General features: G+C 43.5%; 2 protein-coding genes and 1 long non-coding RNA gene across 6 annotated transcripts in view; 1 reads left to right on the top strand and 2 right to left on the bottom strand.

Moving 5' to 3' along the window:
• Positions 1-6,498, bottom strand: part of LOC129682533 (uncharacterized) — a 49,222-nt gene extending 42,724 nt beyond the window's left edge. The window contains exons 1-2 of the long non-coding RNA XR_008720994.1: positions 6,223-6,498; positions 5,606-5,733 (exon numbers count right to left, since the gene is read on the bottom strand). This is a non-coding gene — a long non-coding RNA (uncharacterized LOC129682533). The remainder of the gene's footprint in view (positions 1-5,605; positions 5,734-6,222) is intronic.
• A 113-nt stretch (positions 6,499-6,611) lies between these two features.
• Positions 6,612-12,460, top strand: Sod1 (superoxide dismutase 1). The gene is made up of 5 exons (XM_055614932.1): positions 6,612-6,775; positions 8,742-8,838; positions 10,403-10,472; positions 11,194-11,311; positions 12,257-12,460. Exons 1-5 carry the CDS (start codon positions 6,704-6,706, stop codon positions 12,362-12,364), a joined length of 465 nt encoding a protein of 154 aa, XP_055470907.1. The 5' UTR covers positions 6,612-6,703; the 3' UTR covers positions 12,365-12,460.
• Positions 12,461-14,689: 2,229 nt separating this feature from the next.
• The window catches only part of Scaf4 (SR-related CTD associated factor 4), a 57,423-nt gene continuing 55,972 nt past the window's right edge, over positions 14,690-16,140 (bottom strand). For all 4 annotated transcript variants that reach the window (XM_055614931.1, XM_055614929.1, XM_055614930.1 and 1 more), the window contains exon 20: positions 14,690-15,966. In XM_055614931.1, the coding sequence (XP_055470906.1) occupies positions 15,041-15,966 (926 nt within the window). In that variant the 3' untranslated portion in view covers positions 14,690-15,040. The remainder of the gene's footprint in view (positions 15,967-16,140) is intronic.

Below are 16,140 nucleotides of genomic sequence, written 5' to 3' on the forward strand. Positions count from 1 at the left end.
AAAGGAACTTACAGAGAGAATTTTTCTTGGTTTATGGTTCTAGAGGGATAAGAGTTCATGATGATGGCGAGGCCGGGCAGCAAGCAGCAGCCAGGCAGCAGGAGTACCTAGAGCACAACTAGAAACAAGGTAAGGCTATCCAATCTCAAAGCCCACCCCAGCGACATAATTTTCCCACCTCAGTCTCCCCAAACAGTGCCACCAACTGGGAAATGAGGATTTAAATGTCCGACTCTACCGTGGTACATTTCTTACTCAAAACATTCAGTTTCTTTTTACACCCTTTGTCTCACTCACCCTGACCAGCAGTTATGAGACAATTTTTGAAATTGTCTCAAAACTGTCACTGTTGAGACTTTGAAAGCACTAATCCCAGGACTTACGTTGTTATCAGTCTTATCTTAATGACAGCCCTGTTAGGCTGCAAGTCCAAGATGTGCCCTTTAGCCTACACCTCTCTTCCCTGACTGGCCATACCTGGTGGCCACTGTTCTATTTTTTTCTACCTGCTTGGCTACTTATTTATTCTTACTCCGTGGTCCAGCCTGGGACTCACAATCCTCCTGCCTCAGCCTCTTGAGCACTGGATTACAAATGCCCACCACCATGACCACACTGACTTATTTTTAGATTGCTCATTGACTAATACCATAAACCTATTTTTCTTTCGTTGTGTAGCCACTTGCACTTAGCACAGTGTCCTGCAGGCCGATTGCACTGTCTAGTATTGCAGTATTCTCTTTCCTATGACTGAGCAGCATTTCAGGTGAGGGGGTAGGAAAGGGAGATCTCTACCAGAAGTTCTTTCTCCCTTCAACTGTCCCCCGATGGACATGCAGGTTATTTTACTATCCTGGCCATTGTGCATCAAACCTGGGAGCACAGATATCTCCGAGAGAAACTAAGTGAATTTCCATCCAGAACATACCAGCAGAGGGATTGCTGGGCCATACTGCAAAGTTTTAATATTGTTTTCTATCGTCATTCCCACCAACAATGTAGGAAAGTTCTTTCCTATAGCCCCATAACATTTAATGGTTGGCCCTTCAAGAACAGCCATCCTAACAGGTGTAAGGGGACTGCTTGCTATGGACTGATTTGCACTCCCTGGTGACTACTGATCATACAATTTTCCATCTGGGTTCTTTGAAAAAAACTTGTGTGCGTATGCAGGTGGCACACAGGCCAGAGCATGTATGTGAGGGTTAGAGGACAGCCTGTATTCTACTTTGTGAGTTCAGGGATTGAACTCAGGTTGGTATGCTTGACTGCAAGCACCTCTACCCACAGAGCCAACTCACTAGCCCTCTCACTAGCCTGTACTCTGCTGTGTACTAAAGTTGGAGAATCTCTGCTTCAGAGAGACCTCTTAAACCATAAAAAGTTACATAACCGGCACTCGCTTGGCTCCTAATACTGGTGTGGTAGATCACCAAGCAAATTATATCCCCTAAAGGAGATGACAGACATGGCATGTCTATATAGGCCAGACATAGAAATGACCTGGGCTCAGAAATGTGTCCAGTTTGGTGGTTTTAAATAACTTACACCTCAGGAATGTATATTCTAAATTAAATCTGTGTTCCTAAATCCACACTCCTTAATAAATAACACCAGTCTCCCCAACTCTGCATATCTACAGAGTTGTAGATATGTCAGAGTGAGGCTCCAGTTTCATTATCTCTGCCTTTCTCCCAGCAACCATTCAGGCCGGGCCTTAACTTATGTCTCCCCAAAGGTTCCTCTGCCTTCAGCCTCACCCCATTTCCTTTGTACCCACACATGCAGATATGGAGTGACCATCCTCACAGGTAATATTAATCACTCTGTCTCTGCTAAACTGCCTATGGTGACTTTACCTGTCTGTCAGAAAATGCCTTTGAGCATTTGTGACTGAATCTGCATTATGCTTGCTTAATCTTCTAAAAGTTTACTTTTCTTGTGTGGTAAACAGTGCCTGCTGGCTGAGTTCTAACCTCACAACCCATGTACAGGCAGAAGAGAACCAACTCCACAAAGCTGTCCTGTGCCCTCCATACCTAGTATGTGGCATGTGTGCAGCACAGACATGCATCCTACACGTATGAAGTGTCAGAGTGGCAGCCCATTTCCAGTTAGAGCTGTTGCTAACTTCCTTTTGTTGTTTCAGGTCCCATAGAGCATGTATCTATCGTACATCTGTGCAATGTGCATTTATGGCTCAAATACACAGAATCACGTTTCACTTTAGTGAGGCCTAAGTTCCTATGGTGACTCCCGAGTGCAGCCAGGCTGCCAGCGGCTCCACCCAGGTACCTTTGGCTAACAGCTTGATCTGATCAATGTGATACAGGGGCTCCTGATGATCTGACACCAGCCAGGGACTTCCAGAGAGCTTAGCATATGCTTCATTGCCAGGATGACTAACTCGCAATTGCAATTCACTTGTAAACTGCTAATTTGGGATACTTACTCCTGCTTAACAATGTAAATTCATTTGTCATATCTACCCCATCCTGTTCTGTGCTCCCCTCTCGTTGACAACCCATTAATAGCTTTCAAAAAAGGTCTCAGATACTTCAAGCCTCTCTGGTTTAATCTTAGAGTTCATGCTTATTTTTAATTGTTTAGTTTTGTTTTTTTTTTTTTAAAAAAAAACTTATTTACATTAAATGTATGCAGGAAGGATTAATGCCATTTTGACCATCTAATTTGTGCTCTAGTTCTGAGTGTATGTGTTCCTTAATATTAGAAGATAATAATATCCTTGTACATTTCATCTTTGGAGTTTTACTTAGTTCTGATATGTCCTATAATTAATTCATGTAAAGAAGACTGTTACTAAGAGCATTGGGGCAAAGGCCTTGGTGACAATCCCTCTGTGGTTTGTGATTTGCAGATTTATACAAAAACTACAAATGACTAAGAATGCTGCTATAAAAAGGAAATGTTTTGAATCACAGAAGAAAAGCATTTTAGGTAGAAGAATCGTCTCCAGAAAAGAAAGAAGAAAAACTGGAAATGCAAGTGTGAATTTCTGCTTTGCTGTGTTATTTACCTCTTATTCACTAGAGACCATTAAAGGCAATTCTCAGGACACAGGAAAACTTGCTGAGTCAAGCCAGGTGTAGGCCTGTAATCCCAGCCATGCTGGAGGCTAAAGGAGGAGAATCACAGAATAAGGCATGCTTGGGCTATAGTGTGAGTCACAGTGCTGGACTGGGTAAATCAGTAAGATGTGCAAACAGAGGATGTAACTCATGGGATAGCCCTGCCTACCATGTGCCTGGCCTGAAGATCAATCCCAGTACCACTAAATAACCTCTCCATCATTCCTGAGGAAACCAGCGCATCTGGATGGACCACTCCCATTCTGACAGTCAGACTCTAGGTGGAATCCAGCATGCAACAAACAGCATGGAAGCCCAAACTGTTTCAGGGTTCTCTTGATTTCCTGGTGATGGTGACTCTTTGGAAGCAGCTTGACATAAAAGCAATTATCTCAAAATTCCATGCCAGAGTCCCTTAGTCTTTCTCAACACCAATTCAAAATAATGGGACTATGATTAGATTAAGAGTCAGGAATACCTCAAGGGCAGGGGACTTGAAATATCAAAGTTGGGATAAACTGGCTGACACAAGAATACATGTAACATTTAGATGAAATATGCCCTCTCCCAACAGATGATAAATGTCGAAATTACATCTGATGATCCCGCCGTAACAAATATACTTTTACAAGGCCCCAAAGGTCAAGTTCAGATTTGGAATTCTTGGGCTTTGCTGCCTGCCTGCCCCTGGCCTTTCCTCTTTCTCCTATTCCTGCTCCTTGTCACTGAGAGAGGTCTACAGTTAGCCCAGCTGTGTACATTGGTGACAGTCTCTTTTTTTGCCCGTTTAAATCCTGGAAGCCGTACTAGGCAATTTGGGCAGGAAATGCCAAGATCATGAAGACAGGAATTCTCAGCCTGGGTTTGTAGACAGTGGTAGAGCCCATGTCTGTATGTACAAAGACCTGGGTCTAACCCCTAGGTCTCTGGTGATGTCTGATAAAGAAGAGTTGGTGATGTCTGGGAACATTTTTGGTTGTCACAAAATGGGACACCTTGGTGCTTGGTAACAAAGGGAAGGACGTTCTTGTATGTTAGTGAAAGAGGCCAGAGAGATGTTACTAAACATCCTACAATGTACAGGATAGCCACAACAAATTACCCAGCTCAATATGTAAACAGTGCAAAGGTTATATAACTCAAATACTATTAGGTATCTAACCGATAAAATTCTGTAATCCTGAGCAGAGGTGAAGTTCCAGGTGGGGCCACCTAGTTTGGCTTCCCAGGAGATATGCCTAAGGAAGGGTACAAGCTCTGCTGGGGATTCACTGTGCAGGTGCTGGCAAGGCTCCACTCCTCTAATCCTATGGAATAGGAAGCCCAGGCCTGGTTTTCCAGGAACCAAAGAAGAGACCACTCATCTTCTTTTGAGTGTTTCAAGAGTGGCTATCATTGTTCAAGAGAGGCCCTTTGTACCCGGGCCGCCTGCTTTCTCAGCAAGTCTACAATGAACTGAAATCCAACTCTTAACTTCCTGCAACCCAAAGAAAGTCTGGTTTTGGGCAAAGGCCCTTTGGCTGGGATTTGTGCTTACATAACCCTTCAGTATAAGCAAGTTATCTGGAGAACGCTAGTAAGAATAATAATCAGAACCATAGACATGTATACCATCCTATCTTACACAGACTAATGAAACAACAGTTTTAGTATAGTTTAAGCATGACCACTAAAGGGGCAGGGTGTGTGGCTGAAGGATGACAAGACATTCCTGGAGTGTCTCAAGAGAGAATGAGAGCAGTGTATCTCCCACAGATGAAGCATCACGAGCCTGCTGTGTATGTTTCCCGAGCTGGATGTGACCACCACTGTCTGGAGCTGTGATACTATTCTCAACCCTTCACAAGATCCGACCAAGTGACATTTACCTGTGGGAGGAGAGAAAGCTCAGGAGGCCCTATGCTCTCTGAAGGTATACAAGTGGCTGGCAATTGCTGGGAGTCAAGCCTCCTCTGTGGTGTAGCTGCCTAGGTCACTCACGCTCCTGGATGTGACCCCCAAAAAACTAGTTTGTTTACCATACTGGATTTGAGTGGAGTTATCCTTTCTTCCATTTGTTAGTTCTCTATCTGTGGTGGATAGAAATAAGACTCCCCAGGAAAAGGTCACACAGCAGCCGAGAGGCCTACATATTAATAAGGCCATATGGCCAAATCAGTTTATCCTCTTGTTTCTCTCTGGCCTAGAGTTAGGTTTTAGTATCCTGCCATCCTCAGAACTACATCCTGCCTCCTGAACGCAGCAGAACATGCAGATGTATGCATGAGCTCTTGGGAGACCACTGAGATTTCAATCTTAAAAAGAAACAGTTTTCTATTTGGGGAAGAATCCCAACTCTCTTATCAAGGACTTTTCTTGGCTCTAGGGACTCCCCGTATATCTTTTTAGACATTTCTGAGCACTAAATGTGCCCCTTTGTTTTTTGTTTTGTTTTGGAAAGCCACAGAAGTGGTTTGTGTGCATTACTCATTCCATAGCATTTTATTAAATATTTTCCTTGAAGCACTGTATTTCACCTGTTACACGGAAGTATCACAAACGACTTCATCCTGCATCCTGGCCTCCAGCGCATGTCTTTGTCAGAATAATGCACAGGCAAGCCTGAAAGCCAGTCAGTTGCCATTTTGATGTCTTAAGTAGAGACCTGTCAAACAGTTAAGAGAATACGTAATTTTACCAAGCAAGTAACACCAGCTGGAATGGTGGGGCAGACAAGCAATCACGCTTGAGGTGGGAGGATCTCAAATTCAAGTTTAGCCCTTATCTCAAAAAGTAAAAGAAAGCCGGGTGCACGCCTTTCATCGCAGGGCAGGCAACCCTGAGTTCGAGGCCAGCCTGGTCTACATAATGAGTTCTGGGAACAGCCAAAACACAGTACACAGTGAGGTCCTGTCTCTGAAAAACAAGGAGTGTGGTGTGGTGGTGGTGGCTAAGTGGCAGAGCACTTGTCTATCACGTGGGAGGGTCCAATCCTCACCTAGTACTAGGAAAACAAACAAAAACTAAAGTAATGCGCTATGTGCCAAGAGAAAACTGCATAGAAACACAGGGGCGTCTGGAGATACGGCAAGGGCTTTACACACGCTAAACATCGTGAGACAGTAAATCCGGACGAGAGAACTGAAAATCACACCGAGCATCCATCTTGGCGCATCCCAACTTTCAAACCGCAAGTGCGGCGCGCTGACCAGAGTCACTCCCGGCCGGCATTTCTAGGCAGAGGGGCTCCTGACCGCCGAGGCGCTCCTCGCAGGCCTCGCGTTCGCGGTTTCCGCAGCGACTCCGCCCACATCACAGTCAGACAACCTCAGCGGCTTCCCCGCGCCTTCGCCCCTCTAGAACTTTCTTAGGCGCCGCGCTCCAGAAGCCGGCGCTACCCTCAGCCCCACCCCCAGCGTGCCCCGCGGCCAGGGAGCTCCGCTAACGGTGGGCGGAGCCCGCGGGCGCCGATTGGTTCCGTGCCAAGGTGGGCGTGGCCAGCCTCGGGCCTATAAAAGCTCCGCGGCGCCGGGGTCCCGGTTTGCGCCGACGTTTCCTGCGGCGACTTGTGGCGTCGCTTGCTTTCCCAGCGCTCCGTCAGGTTCCCGAGGCCGTCGCGCGTGTCCCGGCGAAGCATGGCGATGAAGGCCGTGTGCGTGCTGAAGGGCGACGGTCCGGTGCAGGGCACCATCCACTTCGAGCAGAAGGCAAGGCCCGGGGCGCAGGCCGCGGTGACGCGAACGCGGCGCACCTGAGCGGGAGCCCGCCACGCCCCCGCCGCGGCCTGAGCCCGCTAGGTGCTGAGTCACCGCCGCGGCCCCGGGCAGGGCCTCGGCGCGGGGGAGGGGGCGGGCGCGCGGGCGGCCGCCGCGGGGCCTTCCGGGCCGGTCCCTTTCGGCGCCCCCCGAGCGGCCGGGCCCGTCCGAGGGAGCCCGCCGGCCGGCCGCTCTGCCTCTGGGGCTGTTGCTTTCCGGTGTCCCTGCCGCTCGGGCTCAGAGCTCTGAGGCCACCGGCTGAGTTTGTTTTAAGAATATTTGATCCTGGTGGTGACGAGCCGGACTAACGCGGCAGAACGTGTTTGTGGCCTTGGAAAGCAAAGTCCTGGGCTGTTGTGTACCAGGACAGGGTCGTGCCGCGAGGGTGAAAGGAAGATGGCCTTGGACAGTTGTCCATTGCTTTTTCTTCACTAAAGCTTCAGAAAGTGTCCTGCATGTGGAGGTTCCCTAGGACAGAGAGTCTCTGAGCACATTTTGAAAAGCATGCATAAATATTTTAGGAAATATTGTCTGTAATACTGCGAAAACACTTGCGTCACAGGGAAGATATTTTGTGGCTAACATTGTATCCAGAGCCTTAGGGAAGATTTCGTTATACTTAGCTTAAACCCGAGAGACTAGTTGATAATGAGTGTTATGTGCCCTCTAAAGTGGTTTACATAAATGTGAGAAGACAGACACTATAGTGAATCCAAGTATTTTTGTTTTGCTTTGCGAAGGAGAAACAATAACGTGAATTTAATGTTCCTTAGCCGGGGCTACTCGGTTTCAGCAGTTTCTTTGGCAGTTAAATGCTTTTTGCTGTTTTCCTTTTTTTTTTTTTGTCTTTTTTCTCCTCACGTAATTCACTTCGAGAAAGGGCTTTTTTTTTTTTTTAACTACTGAAGACTAACTGGGGGTCTACCCAGCTGCCATCCACCTTCCTGCAGCTTGCAGGATTCCTGTGAAGTCGGGACCTTCATATTGCTGGTGCCCTTTGTACCCAATAAAAAGACTCTTGGACAGTTGAGCATTCCAGATTGGGAGTTGTAATAACTATCAGCGCTGTTTGATTTAACCTGTTGCCAACTTTTCAAAATCAGAATTCTCTACCCAAAGTCCAGATTCCCTTTTCGTTTGAAAAAGTTGCATATTTAAAACAACCTAAAAAGAAAGGTCTCTGGTGTGTGTGTCCCTGCTTATTGTGGTTGTTTTTTGTATTTTCACTCTGTTGCTACAGTCTCTATGGAGCTATATTAATGTGAATTTTGGATGTAACGCACAGCACAGTTAGCCATTGCCATTGCTACCTAGATGTAGGGTGATACTGCCTTAGTTTCTATTCTCTGTAGTGTTATTAATGTCCTTTCTTTTTGTTAAGTCGGAAATTCTCTAGATTTGGACGCCTTATGAGGTTTTTTTTTTTTTCATTAGCTTTAGTTAGACCCAAATGGATCCCCTCATGCAGTAAGCACATGGTATTTTCTGGCCACTAAATAAAAATATGAAACTGTTAACTATCACTTAGTGTGGAATGAAGAACCAGAGATTCTGGGGTAGTTGGTGTGCGTTTCTGTAAGTCTGGCCAGACATAGTGCAATGTCTCATCTCTTTCCTAAGCATTTAGTAGTTCCCTTTTGTTGTACAAATAGGTGTTTTTTAAGTGCTGTTCAGTCCAGTTGCCTGCCCACCTGGCATGTGGCAGCAAGAGATTGATAGGGAGAGGGGCCAAGACCCAAGCAACTGGAGAGTCACCCTGTAGGAAGTGTGTACACCTGGGTTTAATAATAATTTTTTTTCTTTTTGACCCTTGTGCTTTTTGTTGTGAATGATAAAGCCATAAAACAGCTATTTTCTTTGTTCAGAAGCATTTGCACTCAAACTTGATGCCTCAATTTTCGTATTTCTTTAAATAAAGGCAAGCGGTGAACCAGTTGTGGTGTCAGGAGAAATTACAGGATTGACTGAAGGCCAGCATGGGTTCCATGTCCATCAGTTTGGGGATAATACACAAGGTAGGTCTTATGCTGGCTAGTGACCATATTTCTGTACCAGTAAGATAAACGGGACTAAGTCAGGTCCCACTTGCTAACCATTAGAAACTATCCATTTTTTCTTTTCCTTCCTTCCTTCCTCCCTCCCATCTCTCCCTTCTCTCCTTCCTTCTTCCATAACCACTTAGGTCAACCTTGGAAAGTAGTCATAAAAAAGTGTTGTCTGATTCCTTAAGTGTGGGAAGGTAAAGGAGTTGATTTTTTTCTTTTTAATTGTGATTATGACTTGAATTTAAAACACAAAAAATTAAGTTTCTTGTTTATCCTGTATAATTGTTTCAGGTTTGTGTTTGAAGCTGGGGTTGAAGGTGGGTGCTTTAGGCAAAGGGTCTGAGAACAGCCCCATGCCTTGGCATGAGAGGCATAGTGCAACAGAAGTGAAAAACTGAAGGTAAAACATAGATGGCTTAGAACAAGATTTATTTTCTCAATTTGGGATTAGAATCAAGTCAGCAAAAAAGTGGTGGGTTTAGTTGCATTGAGTGATCTTGCCATATTGGAGTAATGATTGGAATTTGTTCACAAACTTCTAAGAGTCTCATTCATGTTGCTAGAGAATTTTTCTCCTTTCCCCTCTTCCTCCTCTGCCTTCATCACCTCTCCACATAACCCAGTTTGGCCTGGAATTAGTGTTGTAGTCCAGACCATTCTCTTAACTTGCCATCCTCCTTTAGCCTTCATGTGTGCTGGGTTGCAGGCATGTACCATCAGAACCTGTGTGGAATGTGCTATAATTTGTCCACATAGTTACTATGATCAGGTTTGATCCATCTTGATGTTGTTTGCCCAAGTTGTTTTACCTCTGTTCAGTAGCTTTGATTTGCTAAGCTCTTTCCTGATTCGTGCCCTGTTCTTGTTCCTTCTGCCTGGGCAGAAGTTGTGAGCACCAGAGAGCCCTTTATAAAAGGACTTCCTGCATGGTTGTGTTTGTGTTCCTTGTGAATGGCATCCCTTGGCCCACATGAATACTTATAATACTGGTTACCCACCCTGGAGTTGTGAAGGACAGCAGCCTTGGGCCTAAGATTCTATTTTGTGTGCCCCAAGTAAAAGTCAGATAGATGGGTTAGCTGCTAGGTGGCACATGGTCTTGAAAGACAAGTGTTTTTATTATGAAGGTATGTTCCCTTTTTAAAAGCCAAGATCTTTACATGTGGGAGTTTAATTTTAGAGCCACTGAAGATCATATCTGTTCCACTTACAAGAAAGGGACCATAGCCAGGTATGGTTTGACACTACCATGTCTATAGCACTTGGAAGCTAAACTTGGAAGGATCACAAGTTGCAGGTATCCTGGGCTATAATGGTAAGAGCATACCTCAAAACTCAAAAGCAAACTGTGACAGTCTAGAGAAAGAAGTAGCTTGAGAATGTAAGGCTGTGCAGCTCTGGTATTTATATCAAGGCATTGCTTCCTGTTTTTATCACCAGGTCAATATTTGCTGTGTTGGAAGTTGTAAGAATGCCCATGTTGTTACATATAGGGGTTTGCTTCCTAATCTAACTGCTGGTTTCTGGTAAATAGGGTGTACCAGTGCAGGACCTCATTTTAATCCTCATTCCAAGAAACATGGCGGACCAGCAGATCAAGAGAGGTGAGCAGCATGCTCCGTATGCATGGTGGTGGAAAGGGCTTTGTGGACGCCACCTGTGAGACAGAACTGAGTGTTCTCCCTACCTCTGCTTTTGTATTTGTTTTCATTCACACAACTCCCACATCCCCTAAGTGCTGGGATGGTTTCTTTGGGGTGAAGGAGCTAACAAATGGGGACTCTTAAAAGTGATTTGGTTTTGTAGCATTTATTGAAGATGAACTAATACAAGTGCCAAAAGTAACCAATACAGAAAATGTCATGGATAACAGTACTGTCAGTCACTAGCAAAGTAAGTCATTGTATAACAGGACACTAATGCAGTTAATGAAAACTAGTTGAGACTCCATTTATATATGAAACCTCAGGAAAGTACTAAATTTAAAGAAGGACTGTCTTGTTTTTAGAATGAGACCTAGGAGCAAAGCTTTGCTAACTCGGGAGTGAGTTTACCCTTAGCTACAGTCCTTGAATGAAAGATATATCCTAGACCATGACTCTCTGCACTGCATTTAAACTTAAGAGCTCTGTGTTCACGGTGTCCTAGCTACCTGTTTTGAAATGTGTGTTTCTAGACCTTTGTCATTCTTGAAAAGCAGTTAATTTGATATATAATGTGCACTTAATCCGCTCATGTATTTGACTTAATCATGTTAATTTAGCTCTTGAACTCTTAATGTGAAGTAGAGCATTGCTCATCCACCTGATGCTGTTTTACTGTTAGGCATGTTGGAGACCTGGGCAATGTGATTGCTGGAAAGGATGGTGTGGCCAAAGTGTCCATTGAAGATCGTGAGATCTCACTCACAGGAGAGCATTCCATCATTGGCCGCACAATGGTGGTAAGTTTTCATATAAGCATATACATAGATGAGTTTGTCTAACAGAGTTACATACCTTTCCATGATGGTGGTTTGTGGTGGTTAAACTGGTTTCCAAAGAATCACATAAATTGTTAACAGTTCAGAATAGGAAAAAAATTCTTTTATTGGATGTGATAGTGAAAAGGATTAATTTGCCTAGGTCAGTTAAGAACACTGTTCTGCTGAGATGCAGTAGAAAGCAGGTTACATTTGATCAGATTGGATCTGAGTTAAGGATACAGTAGTATTTAAACAGCCAGATTTTCTTGCCATTGATTGCCCCCCTTACAGTTAAAACATTTCGTTGAGTCTAAAATCTGCGATGGATGTCAGTGTTCAAGGCTGTAGGTTATCATCGCTTGGTTACCATATGGGAGCCGTCTTCCCAAGTTACCCTCGGGAGCTGAATCTGGTTCATGCAGAACACCAAGTAGTAAAAGCTCTTGCCCACCTCGGGCAGCTAACTTTTCAGTAGGCACTTCCTTTCAGTTGACCCTTTATCCTTAGAATTTTCTTCAGCCCTATTGGTGAAGCAGAACAGTCATTCATAAATGTTCTAAAAATAAATTTTAAAATTTTGTTGCTAAATATATTTAGAATTCTCTTATTTGTAGGCCTATGGTTCATTGAACATAAGGTTTTGGTAGCAGGGAAATTTATAAGAATGACTATTATATTGGGGTGGCGGCTGAGGTTAGCATGTGGCTGGTACAGTCACTTGATCTAGCATTTAAAGGTAACATGCCTTTGCCACTAGCAAGGAAAAACTTAGTAGGCTGCTCTTAACTGCTAGCATAAAAATTAGCTTATTAGTTTACTAACAGATATAAACATTTTCTAATGTAAGTGGTCCTTTTAAGTCTTTGTGGTATTGCTGGGAAGAAGTGATTACCTAAACCTGAATGTTCTTAATTCTTTTCAAAGGTCCATGAGAAACAAGATGACTTGGGCAAAGGTGGAAATGATGAAAGTACAAAGACTGGAAATGCTGGAAGCCGCTTGGCTTGTGGTGTGATTGGGATTGCCCAGTAAATAAACATTCCCTCTGTGGTCTGAGTCTCAAACTCATCTGCTATCCTGCTAAGCTGTAGGAAAAAATAAACATTAAACTAATCTTTAACAGTGTAACTGTGTGACTCCTTTGCTTATTTTAAGGATTTATAATGAGAACTGATTGATGATGCTTGGAAGATGTAGTTTTATAACTCACTGAACTAAAATGTTTCTGTGCCTTTCTGTATTTTGCCAGATGTTAAATACATATGGGTATTAAGCTGAAGTTAATTCTCATTCAAGCCTGTGAGTAAAGGTGTGGCACTTTTGAGCCTACTAGTACATATGAATAAAACTTTTAAGTTAGCCCTACACATTGAGCATTAACAACAGACTCAGTGATGCTTTAATAGTAACTCCATTTTGAAAGTGTTTTATCTGATCCCATCAAAATGTCTTAGTTGTGGTAGCCCAAACCAAATTTAATTTTAGAAAATTTTCTGCTCTTTGTTAGTTTCAGAGAAATTACTTAAAAGCTCTCCATTTAGATTCAGAGAGTTATTAGATGTCATGATTTTAAGGTGAACAAAACCTTTCATAACTTGTATTGAACTCATTAAAAAGCAAACATAGCCTCAGCTATAGGTATATAATACCTATTCTCCATGTGACGCACGTACCACCTGTTTTAGGGTTGACACTCAGGAAAAACGGCAGATAAAACCAAGTTTGACTGGAGGTTCTGGCTAAATCCTGACTTACGGTCCTAGTTAATGAAGTTGAGTGCCTCTTTAATACATACATTCCAAAGAAAGAATGCCTTTTAAAGGAAATATTAACCCAACAGGCTTGTGATGACTCTGGAGAATAGTTTTTCAAATACACCAGAGAGGCTGCTAAATTGGAAAAGGACAAATTGTGTTTTCCAAGTTTCAAAATTGCTTATAAGGAATGCATTTGTAAGTGGGTATGTTGAAGTTTCAGGTAAATAGTATGTAACCAATTTCCTTAATATAGTTTTTGATGTTGCAGAGATTAACTTGGGAACTATGTTATAATCAAGCCAGTGTCTCATTTCAAGTTCAGTGTCTCATTTCTCAGTGTTTTTAGTTGGAAATAAAAGCTGCAAGTCTGTCCTTGGAATCTGGGCACTGAATAACCACGTGCATGGCTTGTTTTTCCTTCCCAGAAATAGTCTAGGTAAGGATTTAAAAGCCAAAGTAGGGTCAGCATAAAACCAAAACCTAGTACAGCTACAGATACTGCTCTCCATCATCACAAAGACCTTGCATTGAAAACCCAAGTGGGAACATACAGAAGGAACTTCTCACTACTCTAAAGCTAAGTCAGTTCGGCAATTGTTTTTTGCTTACCAGCACCTTGTGGTTTTAAGATCACATTTCTTTTTAGGGTGCATGCATAAGGAAAACAAGTTAGTCTTCCCACCTTTTGGGTCCTGAGGCCATTAGGGTTGCCACAAGTGCCTTTACTGGCTGAGTCATCTTGCTTGTCCTTAATGTTATTTCAGTAAAAGAACTTCCAGACTGCAAATCATTATTTCTCAACCTGTGAGTCGTGACCCCTTTGGAGTTGTATGGCAGGTAACTTGCCTATCTGATATTTTTACATCATGATTCCTAACAGTAGCAAATTAGTTATTAAGTAGCAACAAAAGTAATCCTTTGTTTGGGGATCAGGACATGAGGAACTGTACTAAAAGGGTTGCAGCATTAGGAAGGTTGAGAGCCACTGGTGTAATTTACTTAAGTCCCTGACTGAACAACACTTTTATGTAGTAGAGCCTTGGTTCGGCTTCAGACAGAGTGGGGTAAGGTTCAGTATACCTCTTGATGGTAAAGGCAACAGGCAAAGCTCACTCGAAAGATGTTTCATTGGACCTAGTCTATAAAAAAACTTTCTGGTTGCATACATTAACCCTGACCTCATTTTATACCTTGAAACTCTCAATGGGATGATTATAAACAATACATTGAAATTTCTAAATAAGTAAATGCCCAAGCAACCAGGTAATTTGTAGTATAATGTGTAATGTTGAGAATCCAATTATTTCCCCTAGAAAATCTCTCTTAAAAATTAGGGCAATATTGCCACAAAGCCAACCAACAGGGGGAAAAAACTGAACTACAAACACAAGTTTCTTAGTTGAACATTAAGACCACTAACCTTTACCTAATGAGCAAAATACTATGTTAAAAGAAAAACACTCCCAAGTGTTGGCAAATACGTCTTTTTTCCCCATCAAAGAAATCTAGTTTAGACTCCAATAAATTGATAGCTCAAACTTTGATGGTTAACATCCTTTTCCACCTTAATGAAGTGTATGAAGAATAGCACACATTAAAGTTTGTTACGAAAATAGAGTTTATTAAAAACATCCCTATTGTTTGAGGAGCTTTTCACCGTTACCTTGTCTTAAATTAAAAAAAAAAAAAAAAAAATAGAGAGCACTTCTAATTAGGATTTGTAAACTTTTAAAAGTCAAAACTTTTAAAAAGTTACAGCAAAAAAAGGGTAATATATCTTCAGTATTTTTTGTTATTTTTGTGGCTATTTTTAAATAGAAGGGAAGCAATCAAATTGCTCGCAACCCCACCAACTACTGTGGGGTGATGTAGCAGGAGCAAATATTATACAGCATCTGTACACCTCACACTCTATACCCAAGTGTCACTGACACATTGTCAAATCCAGTCTCTAGCGAGGAGCCTCTGCTGCTGAGCCAGAATCCTTCTCGGGTTCAACGGATGAGGTAGCCTCAGCAGGTGACTCTTCAGGTTTTACCACCGTGGCCAAGGCCTCCCCCTTATCAAGTTCTGAAACAGTGTCTACATTTCCCACTTGGCTAAGGGGAGGTTCGATGGCTTTGTTACCACCTGCCCTGTCTGTCACCTCGTGCTTCTCCTTTCCTCGATTTTCTTCCTTCTCTCTACGGGACTCTCTATCTCTAGAATCCCTGTCTCTGTCCCGATGCCCACTAGAACGTCTGTTTCTCTCGTCCAAGTCTCTGTGCCTGTCCCGGTCAGGGCTCCTCCTTCCCCACTCTCTCCTTTCACGATTACTATTATCTCTATCATCATTACGGTTCCCATACCGTTCCCGGTCATTTTCCACCCTATTTCCAAAAGATCTTCTTCCAAACCTTTCTTGGTCTCTACCTGAATTGAACTGCTGCCTGTTATCATTTCTAAACTGCTGTGGCTGCTGCTGAGCTGGCGCTGGCTGCTGTGACGGTGGTGGCTGCTGTGGCTGTGACTGTTGGGGTGGTGGCTGCTGCTGCTGTTGCTGCTGTTGCTGCTCTCTGTCTTCTGATCCTCCTGGGCCTGGCCCTGGGCCCCCAAGCCCTGGCATTCCACCAGGCCTAACGAAGGGGCCATGTGGTGGAAAGGGCCCTTTCATTCCATGAGGTGGGGGCATGGCAAAGCCCCCAGGTCCTGGTGGTGGACCTCTGTGCATCATGTGCGGTGGCATGGGGCGAGGTGGCATCATAGGAAACCGCTGCAAGTGAGGTGGAGGCATCCCTGGGGGGCGCTGGAGTGGGATCATGCCGGGTCTGGCACCAAGAAGACCAGTAGATGGTGCCTGGAGCCCAATTACAGGGCCAGGTGCAACTCCTTGAGTGCCTGAAAGAGAAATACAAAATGTAAATGCCTATTTTTAGCTGTCTCCTATGGAGTTGTAAAAAAAAATAAATAAAATTCAGTTTACTTTGAATTTATGCTGAACTAACCCCACATTAGCCAGTGACAATTAGAGCTCTGTTTAGGCACCATTCCAGGCAGAGACCAAAAAATGGT

Source organism: Psammomys obesus, unplaced genomic scaffold, assembly GCF_907164565.1.
Source record: "Psammomys obesus unplaced genomic scaffold, mPsaObe1.curated_primary_1811, whole genome shotgun sequence".
Lineage (NCBI taxonomy): Eukaryota > Metazoa > Chordata > Mammalia > Rodentia > Muridae > Psammomys > Psammomys obesus.

What these genes read in the sequence shown, in the direction of transcription:
- Sod1 (XM_055614932.1), top strand. Translation starts at nt 6,704, where the DNA reads ATGGCGATGAAGGCCGTGTGCGTGCTGAAGGGCGACGGTCCGGTGCAG. An exon ending in GTTTGGGGATAATACACAAG is followed by an intron (nt 8,839 to 10,402) that starts GTAGGTCTTATG and finishes TCTGGTAAATAG; the next exon opens with GGTGTACCAGTGCAGGACCT. An exon ending in TCATTGGCCGCACAATGGTG is followed by an intron (nt 11,312 to 12,256) that starts GTAAGTTTTCAT and finishes TTCTTTTCAAAG; the next exon opens with GTCCATGAGAAACAAGATGA.